The sequence below is a fragment of the Micropterus salmoides genome, unplaced genomic scaffold (genome assembly GCF_014851395.1).
Source record: "Micropterus salmoides isolate LMB-PRFRI ecotype aquatic unplaced genomic scaffold, ASM1485139v1 Ms_hic_scaffold_16, whole genome shotgun sequence".
NCBI classification, from domain to species: Eukaryota; Metazoa; Chordata; class Actinopteri; order Centrarchiformes; family Centrarchidae; genus Micropterus; species Micropterus salmoides.
In genome coordinates, this window is record NW_024040707.1 from 19913280 (window position 1) to 19937428 (window position 24149).

The following is a 24149-nucleotide window of genomic DNA, read 5'->3' on the forward strand; positions in this document are numbered from 1 at the left end:
TCAACAACAGGACACTTTTAATATTTCTCAATCAATGCAGTGATCATCTGACATAGATCTTACAGTGTATAGGCTAGTCTTCATTTGCTCTGCAGAGACTGAAGACGCTTTTAATACGCTGTTAATTGAAGGTGAAAGTAGGCCTATTTCACTTGCCGGCTTGTGAAAGAGCGACGCAAGCTGCATTCCAACACGGTCAGCAGTGCCATGGTGCGCGCTCACTAGATTTCAGTTGTATTAGTAGAACAATAAAGCCTTAAACTGAAAAAATATTTGCCTTAATTTCTAAATGTTTGCATCTGCCCAGCTCTGTGACTGTGACAAGAGCCCGACCAGCGCTTTACTGCGTAACTGCGCGCACAGCCTGGATGAGCTCATTTCGGTTAACGAAGCAAAATGCAGATTACAGACTGGTTACGTTATGAAGGTATGAATGGAAAATATAGCGACATTAAAAGTACACTAGATGTACCCACCCCTGCTGCAGACATCATCACTACTGCCTTCAGCTAGAAGTAACAGCAGCACAAAAGAAAAGTCTGTAATATTGAGGCACTTTGCTGCACCGGCCTCGAGCAACTTCTGTTTTTTCTTCCTCAACATTTCTATAGGCTACATTTTGTCCGAGACTGATGTGGAGTGTGTGAGTGATTGACTGGTCACTTAGTAAACCGCCTCCTATATGAACCAGCTCCGAAATCGCCTGAGCCAGGAAGGCAATGCGAAATAAAGCTTTACATTAGGAAAGAGTTGGGGGACAAAACATAAATTGACTGAAATATGTATAATGCCTCCTATGCCTATCAGGTGATTAACCTCATCACAAATCCACACACGTTAATTTCAGCGCCTCTGATAAAGTGCAGCTCACAGCCGCTTCAGGTGGAGCAGAGAGGACAGACACAGAGCTACAGCTGTACCATCTTATTCTTCGGCTAATTTGCAGGAGAATAAATAATAACAATAATCTCTCTCTCGCTCCCGCACGAGTAACGTTAGTTAAGCCAGTAAACTTCAATTTTCGGCCTTTGTTTTTTTTAAATCCTTCTGAGATCCGGGGCTTTTCAATAAACATCCCAGGGCTAACGACGCCGCTGGCTGTGTCTGTTGTCGGGAAGCATTAAAGTGCAGATCCGTTAGATGCATAGACTTTAGCCTATATAAAAAGTTAGATGTAATCCACACCTGCAGTTCAGCTGTGAATGCACTGGGGGCGCTCTCACACCACAAGAAACTCTGCTGACTGTGAATGAATGTGAACTGTGGAAAGAAACGTGCATGCGTGGGTCTTCATGTTTGTTTTAAATTATATTAGCCTACCTCAGTTTACGACGGCTCGACTTGTGCTTAACTTTAAGCAACATTTAGGCTACGAAGACAGAATTAACATAGCTGGTAGTTTAGAGGTGACTACATTTCCCATCAGCCCTGTGATGCGCATCAATTTTCCTTTTTTCAGTGCAGTTTTCTTGGTTTGCAGCTGGATCAGCTGGATGAACGCGCGACTGCGCAGCAGTAATAGTTTTATGGCAGAAAAGCCGTGATTTTTATTGCGAATTTTTCTTTAAAACCCGCTGGATTAAGCGCCTGATTTGTCATCCAAATTACCACATTAAATTATTATTTTTTTCTTCTTTTCAAATGTTTATGTTCTTATGTGAGTCTAAACTACTAAGTTGGATAAAAACAATATTGTAAAACATCGATTCAGGGAGCCATTTCACTCAAAAACCCCTGTTTAATCACCTTTACAGACTGACGGGAGCGTGTGAGCGCAGCATCAGACTCGGTTTACAGTTGGACAGACGAGCCTCCAGTGCCAACGCCTTTTCCCCTTTCTCCGCTTCTCCTCGGCTGGGAAACTTCCGCTCACACCGACCCAAGGGGCTGTTTAACGGCGTTTCCCTTCAACTCATGATCTGCTGAAACTACAGTCCGACGCTAAAGAAGTAGTTAGAGAGTGAAAATGGGCTGCACGATCAGCGCCGAGGACAAAGCTGCAGTGGAGAGGAGTAAAATGATTGATAAAAATCTGCGGGACGACAGAGAGAAATCCTCCAAAGAAGTGAAACTGCTTCTGCTCGGTATGACCTATGTTGCTGGCTCGTTTTTAATGTATGTAATCAGATGAATCATCATCAGTCTTTGGGTACTTTTAATTTTCCCTTTTTCCCTGCAGTCTTGAGTTTATCTGACTCCAAACACTCCTCCTTCTCCTGTTGGTTTAATGCAGCTGTGGCTCATCATTTCTCCACTAACACAACTTTTAGAGGTAAACCAGATGTTGGTGCCTCTCTGCTGTTCTAGGATTGAGTTGTTGAAAGGTAGGGAGTACATGCTCAGAGGAGACAATTTGTTGACACATGCTGTCACTTGTCACAAGGCCTATTGTAACTTATGTAGGCCTGTTTTACTTCCGTGCATACATAAAAAAACGCAGGGAAATGTGGACCCTGTTCAGAATGTTCTGGGTCAGCAATGGCAAGGACCTATACGCACTAAGAAATTAGAAATAAAGGCATTTATCTGAATTGGAGCTGGCCAGTATGAACATTTATTGTTGTTTTAATTCTAAATGTTGGTGTCTAATCTAAACCAAAGCAATGCCTGAGTCAGATTTGTCCCATAATAACTATAATGAAGTTGTTGAGCTTTGCATCAATGTGCAGTATCAACCAGATAAATGTGATTTCTCTTGCTGGGTCTCTACATGCTGTACATAATGATATAATCTGTAGGTAGTGATTGTATAATATTCTGTTCACCATCATATAAGACAAAGAAAATCATCAAATTCTCACAACTGAGAAGCTGGAACTATGATGTTGTTTTTGCTTGGAAGATTACAAAAGTGAATAATTAAGCATACAGATGTACAGATATCATTGCAAATGAATTTTCTATTGATTGACTAATGCATTAATCAACTAATCGTTTCAGCTCTATTGATTTTGAAAGAATGCTTTCAGGTTATGGTGGTATTCATTATTCTCTATCTGGAGTCATTTAATTGAACTTAATTAAGAATTTGTTTTCCATTAGATAAAGCATTGGGCTGTTACGATTAATTTCCGTTCAGTCTCACTGGAACAAAACTTCAGGCGCATGATATTGGTGACTTCAAGGATTATTGTCATGACGACTTCTACACAAATTGTCCAGATTTCGGCATACTATCACGCCTGTATTGACCACTGACTGTGTGTAGCTGCACTGCCTCCTGGTATATATTACTGACACACACTCAGTGGTACTGACAATGTGGGTGTGGACTGCACAGACATGCCAAGGGGATTAAATGCCCCCCAACATTTTTATGCTCTGTGCACCCCAGCCTTCCCCGGGGTAAATGTCCTGGGCCATGTTTTGAAAAAGTAGTTTATCACATCCCATTTTCTAGCTGCAAATATGTTTGTATTTCCTCTGTACCGGTGGTTCCCTGTCTTTAGTTTGTGACCCCTTTAAATGAAGCAGTGTCTACCTTTGACCCCTCATTTTTGGTGAGGTTTGTGATCCTTCTTGGATTTGTCTCATTTGAAGAACTTTTAGAGGCCTGGAGAACATTTACATTTAATCATTTAGCTGACGCCTCTGGAGCAACTAGGGGTTAAGTGTCTTGCTCAGGGACACAATGGTGGATGAATCACAGTGGGGGATTGAAACCGGGTTTCTCACACCAAAGGCATAGTCTTATCCATTGCGCCACTGCCACCCCTATGGAGAAGTGAAAGTATCCAGTATTTCACAAGAAAGAAAGCAAAACATCCTAGGAAATTAAGAATGAGAAAATTGTCACCAAGTCAGCTGAAACTACACTGAAGTACAAAAATGATAAGGGCTGAGACACCATACAAATTGTCCAAACAGCTTGTGCAGCATCACCAGGCTTGTGTTGCCTCCAAAATGTTTTGCACTGTAAAGAACTGTGTGCACTACCCAAGATGACTGCACTGAGGCAATGCTCCTGCCCATGTGTTGCGTTTTTTTCACATTAAATGTTATGCAAATCATGTCAAAAGAATGATATGGTGAAGAAAATACTGAAATCCTGATGAGACATGGCCTAAAACGTGTTAGTATTTAATTAAATTGATAATTCTGAGTACAGATGCAGCTATTAAATTAGCCACTACATTTCATTCATGCAACAGGATCTGCTGAAGCCATTGCAACATAATGCCTCGATGGCATATGATGCACAAAGGGCTGTGTCTCAACAAGTTGCATCATTTTTATTGAACATGAAAAATCTCAAGCCTGTTCCTGCAGTGGAAGGTGTTTATTACCCCTAGGCTCATGTTATTAAAAGAATAAGTCAGGTTATGACAAACACACACATATTAATTTGCTGATGCTGGTCACTGGTGAGCATGATAACCAATGCTAGATAAGCATCACGATTAAATTACTTTTGTACATCAGAGAAACACACTATTAGGCCAAGTGCCATGTTGTAAATGTTACAAAAGTTTGAAATTCTATAGGGAGATTGAAAATTATTCTTCCAGAGAAATCCCAAATTAACTGATTTATGCCTCAGTGGTAATCACCATAACAGTAGCATTCAGTATATTGTGTAATATGACAGTTGTTGATCAAGACTAACACGATTTCCATGCTTAGTAAATCTCCAGATATTCTTTCACAGCCTTTTTCCTTTTTGTTTGTGTACTGGATCACATTCCTGAAAGTGGCATTATTCTCACAATGAAAGGCAGCTTTCCCATCAGCGGGTTGTCCTGGCAGTGATTTTTCGTGTACCTTGATCGAGAAGATATGGTCAAACAAGACCTACTTTCCACCATTACAGAGCCACGAGTGCCCACAACTTTAAGGTGATTTTTATCAGTTTCCTCTGTTTTGTTGCTAGATTACAGCCCGTTAGCATCGTTTCATTGTGTGGAAGACAAGCTAGTTGAGCACCGAGTGTAGTGACAGGGGTGAAAGCTGAAATAGATTTCACATAGAGTCACATAGATGTGATTGTTGGATCAGTTTGGCGAGGGTAGCAGCGAGCTGATCTGTGAGGATTAACTTCAGGCTGATCCGTGCGGTGGTGCAACATTACAATGCAGGCAAAAATCTCATTGTGTGGAAACATTCGTTTTCAAGCTCTGACCACAGAGCTGAGGGAGAAGTGATTTTTTTTCCAGGATGTTCCCTCCACTCCGTGTCTGTGCTGGAGCAGGAGAGTTGTAGCAGAAAAACAAAGAGGAGTTTGGCTGCTGTTCTTTGTACAAAACCACAAAGCTAGAGAGCCAGCGCACCCTTCGGTTTGACCACGAACAGTGATTTAGAAAATTTGAGATTCTTGTTAAATGAGGCTTGTTTTGGAGTCTGACTCTTGCATGGTGTTGGACGACTCTGTGAATGCCTGTGTAAAGTTGGTTTGTGAGCTGGCAGGGAGCCATGTTGATAATCAGCCAAAACATGCCATGAATGAGAAAATTGGTGCTTGACAGAACTGAGGAAAGGGATCAACACAATTTGTCCTCTCCTCCCTGTCTGTGTGACTGGGCGTAAATCTCTTTTGCTGGTGTTTAACCAAAGAATTCGTGGATTTAATTCTTGTTGGCCTGCCATCTGAACATATTACTCTAATATAAACCTTGACAAAATTCATCTGCTAAGGATTCCTAACTGGCAATGGGAATATGTCTCAACACTTTTTAGGTGAGCGGCATTATTAAAACAATATATATGCTTCTTTTAAAATGTTCTTACATTGAGACTCGATCCTGGCTGCTTTGAAAAAAAGAAGCAGGAATCCATATTTCAAATTCCAGTGCCTGAAGACTTTTTGGTTGCTTATAATTATTGCAGTGTATATTAAGCAAAAGGAGGCTATACTGCCAATATAAATTCACCCCAGATGTTTATGGAAATAATTTCTCACTGGTTGTCGTTTGACATCTAATATTTCATGTGCACGCATGTTTTCACACCTCTTTAATTAAACTCGTCTAGAGTGAGTCAGCGGGTGGCACAGCAAATCTCAGCAGTGACTTGGTCGTGCATCCCAGCCATCAATCTGCTGGGCTGTATTCGGCACGGCAAATCAATCATGCTGCCAATTTGTCCCAGAGGCCAACGACAGCCCAAAAAGCCCAAAAAGCAATTAAGCGAGGTTGTGAATTTTTGGGCAAATACATTTTGAGTTAGATGAGAAGTAAGCAGTATAAAAACAACATGTTGGCTTGACTATTTCTTGGCCAGGCTCAGTGACTTCCTGGTGTCTCCACAATGTTTTTTCACTTTGGTTTTTGTACAGATTAAACTAACAAAGATTAACATGTTAATAAGAGAGCTTTAGAGGCGCTAGTCACCAGATTTTGTTACCTTTATACACAGCCAAGCTAGCCTTTTCCCACATTTCTTTATGCTAAGCTGAACTAAGAGACTGCTTGCATTTTATAGACCAAATGATTAATTGAGATAATGATAATCATAAACAGTTAATCTCACCTCCAAAACTAAAACAAACCAAAACACAGAGACACAGGTCTCAAAATAAGCTTGTTCGACCACAACACTCAACAATCATAACACTCACTTAGAAAGCATACAATGTTCCATCCATCCATCCATCGTCAACAGCTTATCCTGCGTACAGGGTCGCGGGGGGCTGGAGCCAATCCCAGCTGGCATCGGGCGAAAGGCGGTGTACACCCTGGACAGGTCGCCAGTCCATTGCAGGCATACAGTGTTACTCATAACTAATTATATGATGAACCTTAGTCTTTGAAGTTTGAATGATTTTTCACATAAAGCAGTATTTCAATATAGAATACGAATAACACATTTTCCGATTATTGACTTTACTAATGTATATGAAACAAGAATGTTATTTTTCTGTATCTTTGCATATAGAAAAGTAAAAAGTAAAACAAAAAAACACATTTCTGAAATTCCATTCATTTTGGTCCTCATAGACTTCTGTTTCACTGACTGTGTGACTTCAATTTTGACCAACGCATGTTAGCAGTTAAAAAAAAACGAAAGGTTAATAAGGGTTTAAGAGAAGAAGAATCTTTACTACCGCACAATGTAATGATGCTGTTTAAATTTGGAGAAGGGTTAAATATTGAAAATAGAAAAGCAGCTGGGTTTGGTCAGAAAACCATTTGGTTTTGTTTTGTTTTTTGTAAGGCTTTAGATTGTTGACAGACTCTTTGAACCATATGTGGTGTTTTTATGGCCCCTCTGCTCTCTTAACACCGAGAACAGCGTGATATCTGGGATTGTGTCTCCAGTGGAAAAACACTGGCTCAGCCAGAAGCATGACAGCTGTTTCCTGTTTGGCTGATTATTGTAGAAATACTGTAAAGATTCCTCATGTGAAATAATTAACGTACTCATCTTTTCAATGGCCCTTACTGTAATATAGGCTTTGTGAGGATTTGACATCAGTCATCAGTTCAACATTTCTCACAGATCAACTGCTGTGAAAGGTTTCACTTCCTAAAGAAGCGCTCCAACTCATCACACTACTCACTATTTCCCATGATCCTTTCTGTACTTCTGCACCATTCAGTCTCTAGGCTGGAGGAGTCCGATACTTACCCTAAAATGTTAATACCACAAATTTTAGGTATTTAAGTATCAGATTCCTCCACATGACAAATAGCTTGTTCTTTGCCGAAGAAAGACACAGAACCGAGGATCTCAAGACAGAAGTAATGCGCTCATATATCCAAAATGCTGACTGGTACATCAAATGGTTCATCACTGCAGCATGAGTACTTCATGACTATATACACTCCCTCAGGCCCCACGTAAATGTCTGACATTGAAATTAATCACGAGGCTGCTTTTTGGGTGTTTTGACGCAAACACACACTGTATGGTGCGTGATAAAATGAGGTCAGATTACGTTTAGCCGTCACGAAAAGCTGGTTTGATCTGTTGTCCCTGTGAGAGGGGTCTAAACCTGCGAGATATTATGTGGTTGTGTCTCTGTGGCTACTGTCATGCCTGCTATAGCTGCCTCATGTAACTACTGTCCCTCCTTTTCAGGTGCTGGGGAATCGGGGAAAAGCACACTAGTAAAGCAGATGAAGTAAGTCACAGCATGTAACACAGTCCTTGTAACACATTGACATCACATCAAACACCTGCATCCTTTGATGCTAATACGGAGTTTGACGCTATTTTTGTACTCTGCTGATAAAAGACAGTGCCACTGCCTCACTCCTGCTTTTAGCTGTAGCCTTTGTTGTTGAAGTTTAATGATGTTGGGGAGAGCTGTGATTACAAACAGGGTTCATCTTTGTGGAAATACTGTGGAAGCAAAGTGGGAGCCCTTCTTTCCTGCTTTTGCATAACATGGCAAACAATGACCACGGAGGCCAGTCGTAGCCTGGCAGGGCCTGAATAGACTTCCCCAGTTCCCACATTAGGCATGCTGCATGTTCACTGAAGCTCAAATTCCAGCCCTAATGACAGTGTAGCATGGCATTTTTCAAATCCGTAATTTGTCCCACATTTGTTAAAGCTATTGTTAGTGCGGAAAAAATATTCATCTGGACTCTAAGAGCCTGTTTGGATTTTTGTTTCTGTGTCAGAATCATTCATGAAGATGGCTACTCAGAAGAGGAGTGCAAGCAGTACAAAGTGGTGGTGTACAGCAACACCATCCAGTCCATCATGGCCATCATCAGGGCAATGGGCCGGTTAAAGATAGATTTTACAGATGCTGCACGGGCGGTAAGTTAACTACATTCAGTCTGCATTAAACATTTATTTCAAAGAGCCGTGTCCTTATTCATGATATGAATCACCATGGGAAGAAATTTACATTGACTGCAATTTTTGTCTTCATTGCCAGGACGATGCCCGCCAGCTGTTTGCCCTGGCGAGTTCAGCGGAGGAAGGGGAGATGTCGGCAGAGCTGGCCAGCATAATTCGGAGGCTGTGGAACGACGCAGGAGCTCAGGCGTGCTTCGATCGATCACGAGAGTATCAGCTCAATGACTCTGCTGCATAGTGAGGACTCACTTCTCTACATACAGTCCCTCCACAGACTTACTGAGTACCTACTACAAGCTTATTAATACAAATAACTGTTGGTTTAAGCTCAATGATTCAAGTAGAAATAATTGAATCTGGTATTCAGCTTTCATTTAGTTTCTCTTAAAAGAGGTTAAACAATCCATCAGTGGTGTGAGATCATTTCACTGGATTGTAGAGCTGAAACGATTAACAATAATTTAATCAATAAAGCAACTGACAGTAAAATAACCATTTTAAGCAAAAATGCCAAATTCTTCCAGGTTCTACCTTCTCTATTGTGACGTGGCTCTTTTCTTAATCTTATGTGATAATAAACTGAATTTGTGTAGGTTTTTGACTGTTGGTCTGACAAAACATGACATCTGATGACATCACATTGGGCCACAGGAAATTATAATTTATTTTTGGTGTTTTTTGAAATTTTATAGGCAAAACAATAAATTGATGAATCAAGAAAATCATCTTTAGTTGCAGCCCCACCTGATTCCAAATTGATTTGCTTAAAAATGTCCAATCAAATCAAGTCCCATTCCTGGAAAATACTTATTAACACTTTCTGAAAACTCCAGATGGAAGTGAAGCTGAATGTGACGTTGACGATGATACTGCGTCATCTGTCTTCAAGGCTGTACTCCTAAATTGGCATATGGCATTTCTTGTAATCTTGTTTTCCTCGTCAAAAGAAGGGGGACAGCTTTGACTAAGAGCAGTGTTCCCTCCTTCACGTCTGTAATATTTCCACTGGAACAGAAAGGGAGGCAAGATGCATCTTGTTCTTCACTGTCTTGTGTCAACTTGTACGGCTCATTGCATTCCAGATAAAGGAGAAACACGAAGGAGTTTACTGACAATTGGAAGATAAAGATATTACTTCAGTGACAAAATGTGTTAGTTTATCATGATAGTCAATCTCTGGATACAGATGACTGAAGCGGTTTGAGCTAAATATAGTCCAGTCTTGTACTTCCAATCAGACACACTCTGAGAGAAAGTAGCTTAGTGTGAAGGACACGTTCTTTGTTTTGAAAACAGTTGAGCTGTCATGGCTCTCGGTGCGCTTTGTCCACACCACGAGACAAGAGGAACCAGTAGAGTTAGTCTGTTTTTACTCAACCCACAAGGGGCCGGTGTTTATCATGCGCCAAAATATGAGTCCATATTTAGTATCATTCTGTGGAGTCCTTGGATGTCTGTCTGCAGAGCATGCTTCTCCAATTCACCAGACATAACTGTCCGAAAAACATTTTGTTGCTTTGCATTACGGTGTCTTTTTTTTTTCTTTTTGAGAAATCCTGGAAAGCCCCAGTATAACCTAATATTACCATGTGGTGTGAGCACATCTGTTTTCATGAAGCACCTATTGGGAGCTGATTGTACTGCAAATGCTGCTGTAGTACATTTAAGCTGTGCTGTGATGTGTGCATTGGCACTGTAATCTTCTTAAAGCAATGTTGTCTGTCTCTCAGCTACCTGAATGACTTGGAGAGGATCTGTCAGCCGAACTATGTCCCGACTCAGCAGGATGTGCTGCGTACACGTGTGAAGACCACTGGCATCGTGGAAACTCACTTCACCTTCAAAAATCTTTACTTCAAGTTAGTAAAACTGTAATGTATCTTCTCATGAAGGGCCCTGTAGCTCAGGTGGGCTGTTTGTGCCATAAAAAGAACATATTAAATTTTACAAGCAGTCAGGGCCTGAGGGGGTTTACTGTATTGGTCAGCATTTAGATGTCCTCATTATAGACTGTTGTGTATCCCAACCTGGGCTTCTGGACCCTCCGAAGAGTTCGCAAGGTGCAAGATTATTACAACTCAATTCTGCTCCGCAAAATTATCTTTATTTTTTTGACTTTCCTCCAGTTTTTATGGTTTGTTTTTCTCAAGTGATATACTGGGTAGTTTTACTTCTTCATATGCAAATTTTGATGAGGTGTTGCAAGAGAATCTTACTTTATATTAAGGGGTCACAAGGAGAAAAAAGGCTTGGAGTCAGGGATGTGACACAAGCAGTTTTGCTTTGATTTTTAAAACTGTAGCTGAAGTAGCAGATGACCATTACAGTCATAGACAAAATAAAAGGAAACATTACTTTGTAGTAGTAACTAAACCTTGATCACAAAGATGGGTACAGAGGCAGCTTTCTCCGTACAGTATACAATATCCATATCCATGTTGGTTATTTTGCGGCTTGTGAGCACATTTTGTCTGTGTTTATCGTATGTTGTCATAATCCTCCCCTCATCATGTTGTGCATTTTGGTCACAGGTGATTTGGCTTGTTTGGCTCTGTTAGTTGCCCCATGTTGCGTTCAGAATCTGCATATTGAAGTGCTCATACTCAAACCTCTTTTATAACTCACACATGCTGCTGACAGGCATTCAGCCTAATATGACCCATCTTTGTAGCAGTAAATGTAATTGCATCGCTTCAGTCCTTGTACATTTTTTAGTAGCTCCTGTACTTAGAAAAATTGGTGAATCAATAACTGTAATAGCCTCCCTGCCTTTGTGACCCTTAAAAAATAAAAGCTCAGGATCTGGAAATGTGTAATCACTGAATTGGTGTTTTGCACACAGCATTCTTTTGTTTCATTTCTGCGTCAGTTAAACAGCTCGGTATAAATTCAGTTCGGACTCAGGTGGAGTCAGAGGCAGTGGACACAAACACGTGTGTGTGTGTGTGTGTGTGTGTGTGTGTGTGTGTGTGTGTGTGTGTGTGTGTATTTGTGTACTTGCCCTGGATTTACGAGGACACTTATCCTCATGAAACACTAAAATTAAAATGACATTAGATTTAAAATGAGCACATTCACTCTACATTTATGTGGGGGGGGGGTTGTGTGTGTGTGTGCGTGTTTCTCCAGGATGTTTGATGTCGGTGGTCAGCGTTCGGAGAGGAAGAAGTGGATCCATTGTTTTGAGGGAGTCACAAGTATCATTTTCTGCGTAGCGCTCAGTGATTACGACCTCGTCTTGGCTGAGGATGAGGAGATGGTAAGTGATGGATACACTGGTTTTGGTTCAGCTTAACAAACACTTGATACTGGATTTTATGATTTCTACTAAAAGTTATTGAGATTGAGCCTTTTTCACAGCAGACACAGGTGTTACTTATAATATTAAGGATGGCTCTGTTCTATTTAAATGTCCCAGTAAGCCACAACAGTGTGACAGTGAGCCAGCTTTTATTGCCTGCTTTGACACAACAGTATATTTTCCATTTGGATTCAGCCTTTACAGACAGTGTAAAATATGGTTTTATTAGTCTGTGTTGTTAACGATGCTATTGGTATTTCATTTATGTGCCACACAGAGGTTCTGGTTCAGGTCAGCATAAGCAATATGTGTCATTTTGTGTCTCGATTTCAAATGGATTAGACACTACGCCCAACCGGCACCTTGCAGGTCGGGTTTTGGAGCACACCTCCTGACTCTGAAACCAAAGCAGTGAAATGGAATTCAGTCATCAATAACTTTTATTATTTATTAACTGCTTCTCCTACTGTGACATCTGTCATGCACTAACTGCGTGCAAAATGAACTGGCACGCCAAGTCTCTTATCCCTTTGGCTATCAGACTTTTAAACTCCATGTAGGGTCCTTTAAGGGGTTTTAAATGTGCAGATACTATTTATATTGCACTGTGGTATTGCACGTTACATAATCTGCTCGCATTTTATTCATTTATTCAGGTTCTGGGTGCACTTGCCTGGTTGATGTTGTGTGTGTTCTGTGTTGTGTACTTGTTCCTCTTAACTAATTGCCCATACTGGGATTAATAAAGCTGTTGGACCTTGAACATGTCGAAATGTCTTCAGTGAAAAAGCCCTGTAATGGGTAAGTTCACATTTCCCGCTCTTTCCTCAGAACCGGATGCATGAGAGCATGAAGCTTTTCGACTCCATCTGCAACAATAAGTGGTTCACGCTCACCTCCATCATCCTCTTCCTCAACAAGAAGGACTTGTTTGAGGAGAAGATCACCAGGAGTCCCCTCACTATCTGCTACCCAGGATACACTGGTGAGACAAACCTGTGCATTAGCAATTTATTGAGGTTTTAATGTGATATCGCGCCCCTTGGGTGTTTTGATCAGAGGAGATATTTATTTATCTATCTGCTGTGTCTGAGCATTGACTTCCTGGAAATGTATGATCATGCTCTGGATTTATTTACCTTAGAAAAAAGGCACATTGCGCCTCATACTAGCACTGAATATAAAATGTCTCTTTTTTATGTGCATGCTTGAACTTTACCAGACAAAGGCTCTGTGTTTTACTGTTGAGCTGTTTTATCAGATGTGAACTTCATCACCAGTAAGACTGTTTATAATTGAATACATTCTCTGCATAGTAGCCTAACATACCAGCATTTTAAGTTTAATTCTGCTTTCACTTGCTTTTAGTTTAATTAACCCAGGTCGTTCTATATCTATTTATAAATCTGCAACACAAGGGTTTGTGTGGCGTTTCATCTTTTTTAAGTTAGTGAGTTGCCCTAAAGGTATTTCTACACATAACCTATTGTTAAAAATACGACGACTTGTACCATGTAAATTATAACTTCTTTTTATAACTGACCTGTTTTTTCCTGTAGGTGGGCAGTCATACGAAGAGACCTCAGCTTATATCCAGTGCCAGTTTGAAGACTTAAATAAACGAAAAGACACCAAGGAGGTCTACACCCACTTCACTTGTGCCACAGACACCAAGAATGTGCAGTTTGTGTTCGATGCCGTCACCGACGTCATCATCAAGATAAACCTGAGGGAGATTGGTCTGTACTAATGCTTCAGGCCCTACAGGTCAGCACACTGACTTTCACCTGCACCTACGGTTCATGCAGAACACTGAAGGGATATGGCAACATGGTGTTGTTGTCAAAGCAAACTGTTAAAAATGTTACATTTTTGCATCACCCCAAGACAACAGTCAAGTCTTTTCTGGGATTTTGCTCATGCGTTGACAGTGTCAGCCTGTTGGGTGCACTTTGGTCCAGAGAGAACTGAAAAGAAATTTTCCCCCCAGATGATCAATCATATATTGACTTTTCATTTAGTGCCACTGACATTTCCAGTGCTTTAATTCATGACAGGATACTTCAAAAACGATTCACTGAATAACGTCAGCAACGTACTTGTGATATACTGAGCAAAGCACCCAGCTCTAAGTAGAGAAGCTAAAAATTACAGCTTAGACTGATGAAAGTCAGTATTGTACATATTGTACTAATGTAAGTATATCTTGTCTGTATTGAGCCCAGAAAGCATGCTTATAAAATATATTTTATTATTACAGCAACTTATTACTGAAATGTTTAATAAACAATTTAGGGACATTGTATTCATAGTTGTTTAATTGTATGAATTAATTATTTATTGTAGCAATAGGTATTAATGATCTTTTTCTTTTTCCTTGCAGGTGTCAGGATCAGGACTTCTGGGCTGGTATGTCTTGTCTGCAGAGGGCGCATTGGAAAGTAGGTGTTTCTAAGGACTGAGCTGGTGGCCGTGCTGCATGCAGGACCTAAATTCCACAATTTGAGGACTCGATTCTATGATCACTTTTGTCTTAATAGATTTTATGATGCAGAGCTTACTGGGAGGAAGCAATAAGTCGGGGAGGCTTGTGAAATGATCACTGAGTTCTGTGGAGTCCTGTATTTAAGACCTTTACATCGCTCAGGGGCTGGCAGGTAAAGCTCCTCTGACACAATTATAGTTTGTCTGTCATATGTACAAAGACCAAAACAGACTGCCTGTTTATCAAATCCATCATTACATTTCACAGTTTCACAGCTGATTTGTAAATTCTGTTTACTGTTATTGTGTTGCATCTTCTCTTAGATTAAGTCTGCATCGCTTTTATTAAATATTTTGCAATTGTTATATTTTATTTTAATTTGCAGTTGCAATCATATAGTAATTTCACTTTTGTGGATGTGTGAATGCCATAGCTTATGTATGGAGAATAATTTTGTGTGAACAGTTTTGATGTAACGTAACCTTTTGGGCCTGGGATTAGTTTGTGAAAGTTGAATGAACGCAATAGCAACACCGCTGTCTACGTAGATATTTTAATAAACTAGACAACATTGTATTGCACAATATTTTTATACAACAACATTTATACATAACACATCACTGCAAATCAATTTGTAAAGGGAAATCTTGTTTGAATATCACTATTATTCACTCATTTGAGGTCAACATAGAAAATCCTTTTTTGCAAGGTAATTTTTTAAATCCTATGGATATCAGTGAAGATGTATAAACGATTAGATATATAGTGGGATAGTTTAATATAGCTATTTGTTTTCTTTGACTGTAGCCATCACATAATACTGAGGAAGTCTTCCTGTACAGAGATGTCCTGGTAAAAAACATTCCTGAAGGTTGGTGTCTAGCGTTCTTCATACTTCTGCAGTTGTATTAGTTCATTTTCACATCATTAAATGATGGCACAAAGTTGGCTTCCCTTCCTTCTGTTTCAAATAGTAAGTAAAATCTTTACCACAATGGCAATGGTAATCAGATGTTATCCACTGTAACTTGTGTAAAGGCCTAGTCTTACCAAAAACATGCAGGGAAGGAGGTCATGCAAACTGGAAACTGTATTTTTAGACTTCAGAGACACATCTGTATGCTTGAGCTGAGGGCTCAGTGTGTTCCAGCTGCTGTACACATCAGTGCTCACCAATATGTCCCTAATGTCCTACCTTGTGTGTGATGTCTGCAGTATAACACTCAATCTCCAGGTCAGCATGAGCGTGTGAAGGGAAGGGTTCATTAGCGCAACAAAATGTTTGAGTCCAAAATCCTCAAATTGTACATTTAAAAGACAAGGCTGACGATAATCTGTATTTTATAACAACTCCCATGAAAAACCAAACCAATGTGTTAATCCGTCCCTCAAAGCTTTCTGACTTCCCCAGCCTGTGTGTGGCGCTCAGCCCCAAGCCCATTAGCTCCCTCTGAAGATGTGAATCTTTAAAAGAACAAGAAAAGAGAATGAAGAAATTAAGAAATGTCCAAAAATAGCCAGGTATATAGTAGCGTAAAAAGTGTGTTTTGTTGGAGACAATACAGTATGTGTCAAAGCCTACCTGTAAGGGTAATACTGCATCTTTTCACAAGTCTTGGACAGATGGAAGTACTAATGAATCGCACTGACAATAAGCTTGATGTCACAAAGTTGAGTCCTACAGAGTGACACTTGATGTCCACGACAGAGCTAGTGGATTTTGGACTACTTTGCCCAGGAGTTTACATGCAATACAAAGTACAAACACTGAGAACAGGCAACTTTTAATAAGGGAGCAAAATAAGCTCTACTGCTCACTCAAATGCAGCGATACAGTTCCTCACACTGATTACAGTCTCAGCTTTGTCCTTGCTCGCCTTCAAATCTCATGAATCTGTCCCTGCAGAATCATACTGACTTGCAGATTAATTACAACTTCAATTTGTTTAGCTCTCTCAATAGCTTTATTGTTAATGAACTTCCATACGCTGCCATTGTGACTAGTGAGCAGGGAACTTATATAACAGCAGCATTGTCCCCAACACATAACAGCCCGAGGCAATTTTCAGTGTTGACAGCCCTGTTTCTCTAATTCGATATACATTATTAAGTGATTGACAGTGTTATTCCGCAGCAAGGAAACAGACACACAAGTGAAGTTAATGCATCTTTATTTCATGCTTCTACATTTCATAAGAAAGGACAAACTCAGTAGATTTTCATTCCCTTTTCATAATAAAGCATCATCCTTCTAGTGGTTCCCTCTCTCTCATATATTTCCATATAGATTTATCTTTCAAAATATATTGAATTACCTACTCTTATGTACAAAGTTTCTCTACCATGTTTGACCTTCTGAAATTTGAATATAATACATTAACACTATTTAGATTAGATACATGTAAAATTTGGTTTGTAATCTGGATATACTGCAAGCACTGGGAATATCTGAGATATTTGCTCAGCAACTTTTTACAGTTTAAATATCAAGACCACAGAGACTACTGTACTCAAAAACAAGATTGCAATGTTGCTATTCAAAATATTAATATTTCCCCCTGGATTTCTTGTTTTATTAATTTTACAGAACTTGGTTTTAATATAACTCACAACACAGTAGTCAAAAGGAAGCAACAAAGACCGAACAAGCAACTATTTCATCTTCATACCTTCAAACCAGCAGCTTCTGGTGTGAGACAAACTCTGTACTTTAGAGAAACTGTAGAATCTTGTAGAAAGCTGTATATCCACAACAACAATATGGTGACTTGATAGTTGTCTCAACCCAGCTGGACTTGCACTGTGTTGCAGGGATGTACTGTTGTAGATGGTGATGTGCTAGGAGCATTCAAAGACCGGGACTTGGCATGGAAGCGATGGCATGAACACAATGAACTGAGGATCCTCTGTGCCTCATCAGTACATTTCTCAGTTAATGCCAATATGTGAGGGGTTAAGGTAGGAAAGGAAGTCCTGCAAATTAGAGAGGATAAAAACTTATCTCAAACATGCTGAAATTGTCTTAAATCATGTTTAAAATCTTTGGATACACTCTAACGGTGAACATCTTGCTACATTCATAGCTTCAGGGCTGCATAATCTGCAGGTTGCAATGTTCAATATATTCTTAAAATGAAAAGTTAGCTTGTTCTGCAGCTTTGGGAGCAACTGATTTTAATCACAAACCATGATGGGGATTGTTTTTTTGCTTTTCGTGATCTTCCTCTGCAATCCCAAATGGTCTAAATTGTCTGTGAGTTTGTGTTAGCTCGTGTTATGGTCAGATGTTGCCTGGCAACACAGGACGGCCAGATATGATTCTCTGTATGAGGGTTAAATTGAATTGCCAGGGGTTGGCCTCATCTGGACCATATTACTCTGTATCAAGAAAGTCCCCGGGAGTGATTTGATGTGGTCACCACGCACCTCTTTTCACTCTGGAGCTGCTTAGAAAAGACCGCAATCTTTAAGGTTTTCTTTGATGATGATGTCTGTCACAGCATTGAACACAATCTCGACGTTCTTTGTGTCTGTGGCACAGGTCAAGTGGGAGTAGATTTCTTTCACACCCTTCTTCATGTTCAGCTCCAAGAACTGCGATTTGATGTAGTTGCTGGCGTCATCGTACGTGTTGGGGCCTAAAACAAATCAAGGGTGTGAAGATTTAGGAGGGGAAGAAGTTTTGTTGGGGAAAAAAGTACCATCAGTCCCTCTGCATCACTTCGTCAGTCAGCTAGCATGACCAAAGTTTGATTTTATCACTTGCATCACAAAATTTCTTGAGGGAACAAGACTGGGATTCCTGTTGTCTGAGGTTTTAATCTCAGGATTGCTAACTTGACCAATTTAGTCTTTATTTATTATTTTTTTCTGAGCAGTTTTGGTCACGAGACAATCTCAGTCTGTTTGTTTGCATTTGAGTGCCCTTTACCACTTGGTTTGTTTTGCACATACACCCCTGTTACGATCTCATATTAAGAATAATGACTTGTTGGCAGCAGACTGTGATCCACTCTCCCAGCATGCCTGACAGATGTAGTATCACCGTTTCCCTGCCCATGCATTTAGCCTGCCATTCTCACTGCTATAGCAACCTAAGGCCTGTCATAGCACAGTGTGCAGCAGGTATAACACATGGACCATTAAAGAAGCGTAATTTGGTCTTACCATCATAGTCTGGGAAGCAGATACTCAGATGGACTTTCTTGATCTTCTCCTCAAAGAGATCCTTCTTGTTGAGGAAAAGCACGATGGAGGTCAGTGCAAAGAATCTGTGGTTGCAGATGCTGTTGAATAGATGGAGGGACTCGTGCATGCGGTTCTGAAGAGGTCAGAGAAGAACAGGGTGAATTCCTAGCTGACATGTCTGTATGCTTACCATCAGGTAGCAGCCTCTCAACTCACCACTTCGTCGTCCTCTACCAGCACCATGTCATATGCACTGAGAGCTCCGCAAAAGATGATGCAGGTCACACCCTCGAAACAATGGATCCACTTCTTTCTCTCTGACCTCTGGCCACCCACATCAAACATCCTATTCACCACACAGGAGAGTCACAGCAAAGTCAGTCAGTCAACGTCTCTTGGATATCACAGAGCTGTAAGGTTTGTCTGTTTTTACTGGTGTCAGACTTTTGTTTCTTGCATCTCACCTGAAGTGCAACTCTTTGCAAGAGAACTGTTCTTCAATGATACCAGTTGTTTTGACTCGAGATCGCAGCACATCCTGCTCAGTGGGGAGGTAGTCTGGCTTGCAGATTCTGTCCATTTCATTGAGGTAGCTGATGATGGCAGACCAAACAGCACAGCAATCAGGCCTCAGATATGAAATCATCTTTATCTTTAAACACTAAGCTAGTTGCCACTTTAGCTTTACATGTAGCCCCACTTATGCATCATCAGTGGTAGACATGTACTCACTAGCCAGCAGAGTCGTTCAGTTGGTACTCAGCAGCTCTCTCAAAGCCGGCCTGCACGCCAGAGTCTTTCCACAGCTTCTGGATGACACTAGCCAGCTCAGGAGGCATTGTGCCTTCTTCAATGGAGTCTGACAAGTTTTGCAGCTTCTGTGCATCCTCCTGTGGTTTCATGCACACAGAACAAAGATCCATCAGCACCGTCAGAGAACTATTTATAGCATGTCAGTAAAAAATGAACTCTACGAGTAAATCATGTCTGGCGCATGTCTTTGAGACCTGTGAAGAGGCTGCGCCAAAATCAATGCCGAGCATCTCCATGCCTCTGATGATAGCCAGAGCAGACTGCAGGATGTTGCCATAGATGACTGCTCTAAACTCCAATTGTTCCTCTTTTGTGTAACCACCTTGATGCAGAATCCTGTACAAGTAGAGAGGAGAAGTGTTTTAGTTCGGGGAAAATCCTCTGGTAAGCTGATTATTTTATGCTTATTTATATCCCAAATATTTTTAAATTGTTATATAAAATGTAAATTCTGCAGACTTGCATTCACATAATTTAGAAATGCTAGGATCTTGCAATTATATGCTCAATTTGGATTTTGAAGTTCATGCAATATAAAACAACCTGGATGTCTGCTAGAGCCAGGACTCACAGTGCCACCCTGTGGTGTGTTTCTGACCCTCATGCAGCTCTTATTGTCAGAGCGTAACTAACTGCACAAAACAAGTGCTGACAAATCAGAGTAAGCGGATGTTTGCCATGTTCACCTTTTGTAAAATGTTTCATTGGAAGTGAAACAGACAGAGGTGGGGGAGCTTTGGCCTGCTGGCTGTATGCCTGACCAATGAGACTAAAAAAACTTTCATTGCTTGCCAGTGACATGCTGTGGATGACACACGAATTGTATCACTTATTTTAATACTTACTTCATTTGTTTTACAATGGTGCTTTTCCCTGACTCACCAGCACCTGAAGAAGAAGAAAAAGGTTTGTGTTACTCTTTGACATGCCATTGTGTATAAGCCGTAAACAACCAAAGAATGTGTTTTGATGGTGCTGTCAGTTTATAGGAGCAGTCAGGCCAAATGTTGTGTCGTGTTTGGATAGTTTCAGGATGGATGTCTGCATTTATCACAAGAGAACAAAACTCAATGATATTTGTGTTGGAACAACTCATAGGGCCGGAGAGCTATGCAAGAGCAGCTCACCAGTAACATCTCTTTATAGAAATCATGACAAGGCTGTTCAAGAAAATCCATTGTGAACAGATTTGCTGATCACTGCATTTGTATAAACGTTCCCCAGTCTCTCTCTATGCACGTAGATATGTATCAACAGCAGAGCTTTACATGAGTTGGAGTTAGCTTTAATAGGATTTTTTTACTTCTTGGCCTAGCCAAATGTAAATAAATATAGCACAGGATGTGTGACCAGGAACTGCAAAATTTACATTTTCAAAATTGACATAAAACAGAGGCACAGAAAGATTCTAGTAGTAAGCACACTGGAGCAGAGAAAGCAAACTGGCTAAATATACAGGTTAAGTTACGCATGTAACAGACAACATCAGCTACAGTAAAGAAAAATGTATAAAAAGCAACTGTTGTCTTTGGCAGTGGAGAGGTCAGATTTGAATGTGCATATTCATTTTCAGCTGGCCTGTGAAGTTATGGTGATCCTGTGTGTCTGAAGTGTTCTGGCTCCCAGTTTCATGCTAAGCCTTGTGATGGTTTAATAGAGGACACTAAACTGGTTAACGGCTCCGCTAACAGGAACAACATAATAAACACAACAATGTTTCTTTCTTGCTGAGCTCTAAAGTGGTCTAAATTGGTCTTCCATAAGCAATTAATGTCAGCATATTTTCGTTCATTGAGCACATCATGCTGTTAAAAAGAGTGCCAGTGTGTTTCCAGACATCTCCAGCAAATCACACAAGAGTGGAGCACAATGACAGGAGGAGAACCCTGTTTCATTTTAGGGGAACAGTTTTCATAATGAAATTTACCTTGTGCATAGATATGCATACCTTGTACATACATGCACAATGTGAACTGTGCACATATGTACAATTTAAGTGTCACAATTTGATGTGCTAGTTAAAGAAACGCTTGCAGGTAGATCAGGCTCTCTGCAGCACCATAAGCTCACTCAGGTCAGATGGAATTTATCACATCACAGAGCAGCCAAAACAGTCTGTCCTGTTCTCACCGAAGCCACATTAAGCTCCATCCACAGACTTATAGCTTGAGCATTTAAAGACTTCCACAGACTTCCTAGCTCTGAAGACTGAGGGGAAAGGCCTTCCTATGAAAACAAAGCCTTCGACTAAAAGAAATGGAATGTTTTTTCATTTGTAATGTGCACATTAGGGGAAATATTCTTTGAACCATCTCAGTTAATGCAGTTTGAGAACAATCAAGGAGTGAGTGCTCATTGTTCAGATTTCTGAGAACCTTAAAGGGGGTAGCCTTGCAGATAACCATTTTAGGAACTTCCCTGTAAGCTGTAATTTAAGTCTTTGGAAAAGCTATTGTTGCCTAAATATTCAAGAATTTCCCACATTTATTAAGACATGTAAAACTTCACCAATGTTTTATTCACTTGTTTGCACACCAGCACACAAGTAGCTACCCACTGAAATCATGTTTAGTTCAAATAAAAACCTACAGGGTTTTGGACCATGTGGCTCTTTCCTGCTCCTTTCCCAATGTCCACCAGAGCCCACAAGATGGCACTGTTACTTATCTTAAACGATTTGCTTCTGGCTGTCTGATCTTTGATACTGTGCTGCTGGAGAAGCACGTCTTCTGTAAATATAATGGAAGTAGATATTAAATCTTTTAATAGTGTTTCAGACTCTTACTTCACAGATTACACTTTAAAAAACACTGTTGTGTGCAGTGTTGTGAGTTATAAAATACAGTAACTGCATTCATACAGTGCAATAATTGATAGTTTTAGGCTTTGTAGTAAATAGTTAAAGCATATTTGCATTTAATACTTGATTTTCAACATCCATCACCAGTGGTGTATTAGCACAGGGGTGCATGCTCTGCAATGGTTGATTATTTACATTATGATACAAGTTTTTAATCCCCCCCACTCCACCCCGAATTTCATTTGGCAAAAACATTGTTATGTCCCAAAATCCAACTCTTAATAAAATTGGCAATAACCTGCATTATTTAATCCTATTTAACACCGTCTCCAAGATTTTCATCAAAATGTTCACTATTCACTATTTTGACACTGTGAGTGTTGCTGTTATAAAGTTAGTGCTTATAAAACACTTGTGTCTTAGCCAACATGTGGAGGGATCAACAAAGACCTCACCAAGTGGATCTGCACTAAACCGGTTAGCTAATCCGATTGCACAATGCTGTGCTGATTCATTTAGACCAAAAGCTATGATTATTGTAAGCACCAATGTCCTTCCATTAGATTTGAAAAGTCATTCTTAATTTTAAGGCACACCCAAGAAAATAGAAATACATTCAGACCCTAAATGTAATACATTTGTCAAAACAGCTGAATGAGCTCGAGTCTGTGCAGTAGTTTAAATGAAAATCTATTACTAATACTAATACTTAGTATACTTTTCAAATTAGGCAAATAATTATTGTTTTGCTGTTCTGTACTGTAAACTCTTACAAAGTATTCTTTTGATTTAGCTTCATCTCAGATCCCTGTGTTAACTGCTCAACTTGTAAACATGTCTCTCTTATCTCTCTCTGCTGCTGTTACTTTCCTCTCGCTAATGCCCTCTCAGTTTTGCAGAAGCTTAAACAGTCCACCCATCTTTCTAATAAGCTAATGCACGGTTTTACCCAGAAATAAATCATCTGCACAGCCTGTAAATCCTCTGACCATGCCATTTCAGATGTCATAACTGCTGTCAGAGCAGCTTAACACATCTCAGATGGTTCATATACAAGACTTGAATATGCAGCAAATGATTCAATAAACTCAGAGTGACACATCCTTCATTCACTTATGAATTCAGCTATATGTATTGAATGATCTGTGATGATCAAAGCATCTGTGCTTTTTAACGGTAAGTTACACCTGTTGACTTCCGTTCTACTCTGCAGACCTGAACCTCCACAGAAACTTCCACTCAATCAGAGATGGAAAGTTAAAAGTTAGAGTTTGTAAAGTACTGAATCTTTGAAGTGAAAGCCTGTCAATCTGAGCACTTTGCATCGCCTGTTGTCTGGGACAAAAAATAAAACTTGATGCAACAAGACTATTCTTGAGTCCACTTACCAAGCAGTAATAGCTTGACTGTTTTAGCATCCTTATCAGCATCTTCCTGGAGTTGTTTTTCCAACTCCTTGGACTTTTTGTCCTCGGCGCTTGCTCCCGCACCCATGCTTTCTTCCTCCGCAAACTCAAGATCCTCAAGGTAGGAAATTTTGACGGTTCTCTGTGAGTAGCTGCAGAGAATCTAGCTGCAACACTAATCGTGCTGAAAGGCGATTTCCGAGCGGAAGGGGATTGAGAAGGAGGTGCTTGAATCTTCCTGGCTTCTTTGGCCTTGTCCGATTAGATGACAAGATGGGGTGCTCTCAAGGATCAAATCGATTCAGCAGCTCTGTCCACCCTTTAATTCCCTCTGCTTAACCCTCTGACTTAGGAGATGCCTCTTCCTGATTGGTCAGACAATCCAATAAGTCTAATGAGGGCTATAGT

At 40.2% G+C, this 24149-nt stretch overlaps 2 protein-coding genes across 2 annotated transcripts; one reads left to right on the top strand and one right to left on the bottom strand.

The window, feature by feature from the left end:
* Positions 1-1373: 1373 nt before the first annotated feature.
* Positions 1374-15478, top strand: gnai3 (guanine nucleotide binding protein (G protein), alpha inhibiting activity polypeptide 3). The gene is made up of 10 exons (XM_038722763.1): positions 1374-1657; positions 1755-2084; positions 8017-8059; positions 8565-8706; positions 8828-8985; positions 10479-10607; positions 11878-12007; positions 12881-13034; positions 13609-13816; positions 14433-15478. The coding sequence occupies exons 2-9, from the start codon at positions 1967-1969 to the stop codon at positions 13797-13799; spliced, it is 1065 nt and encodes a 354-aa protein (XP_038578691.1). The 5' UTR covers positions 1374-1657; positions 1755-1966; the 3' UTR covers positions 13800-13816; positions 14433-15478.
* Positions 15479-16703: 1225 nt separating this feature from the next.
* Positions 16704-23884, bottom strand: gnat2 (guanine nucleotide binding protein (G protein), alpha transducing activity polypeptide 2). Its single transcript, XM_038722765.1, has 9 exons — positions 23724-23884; positions 20381-20423; positions 19730-19871; positions 19455-19612; positions 19187-19315; positions 18939-19068; positions 18702-18855; positions 17961-18172; positions 16704-17507 (listed from the first exon to the last, which is right to left on the bottom strand). The coding sequence occupies exons 1-8, from the start codon at positions 23827-23829 to the stop codon at positions 17982-17984; spliced, it is 1053 nt and encodes a 350-aa protein (XP_038578693.1). The 5' UTR covers positions 23830-23884; the 3' UTR covers positions 16704-17507; positions 17961-17981.
* Between the last annotated feature and the right edge of the window lie 265 nt (positions 23885-24149).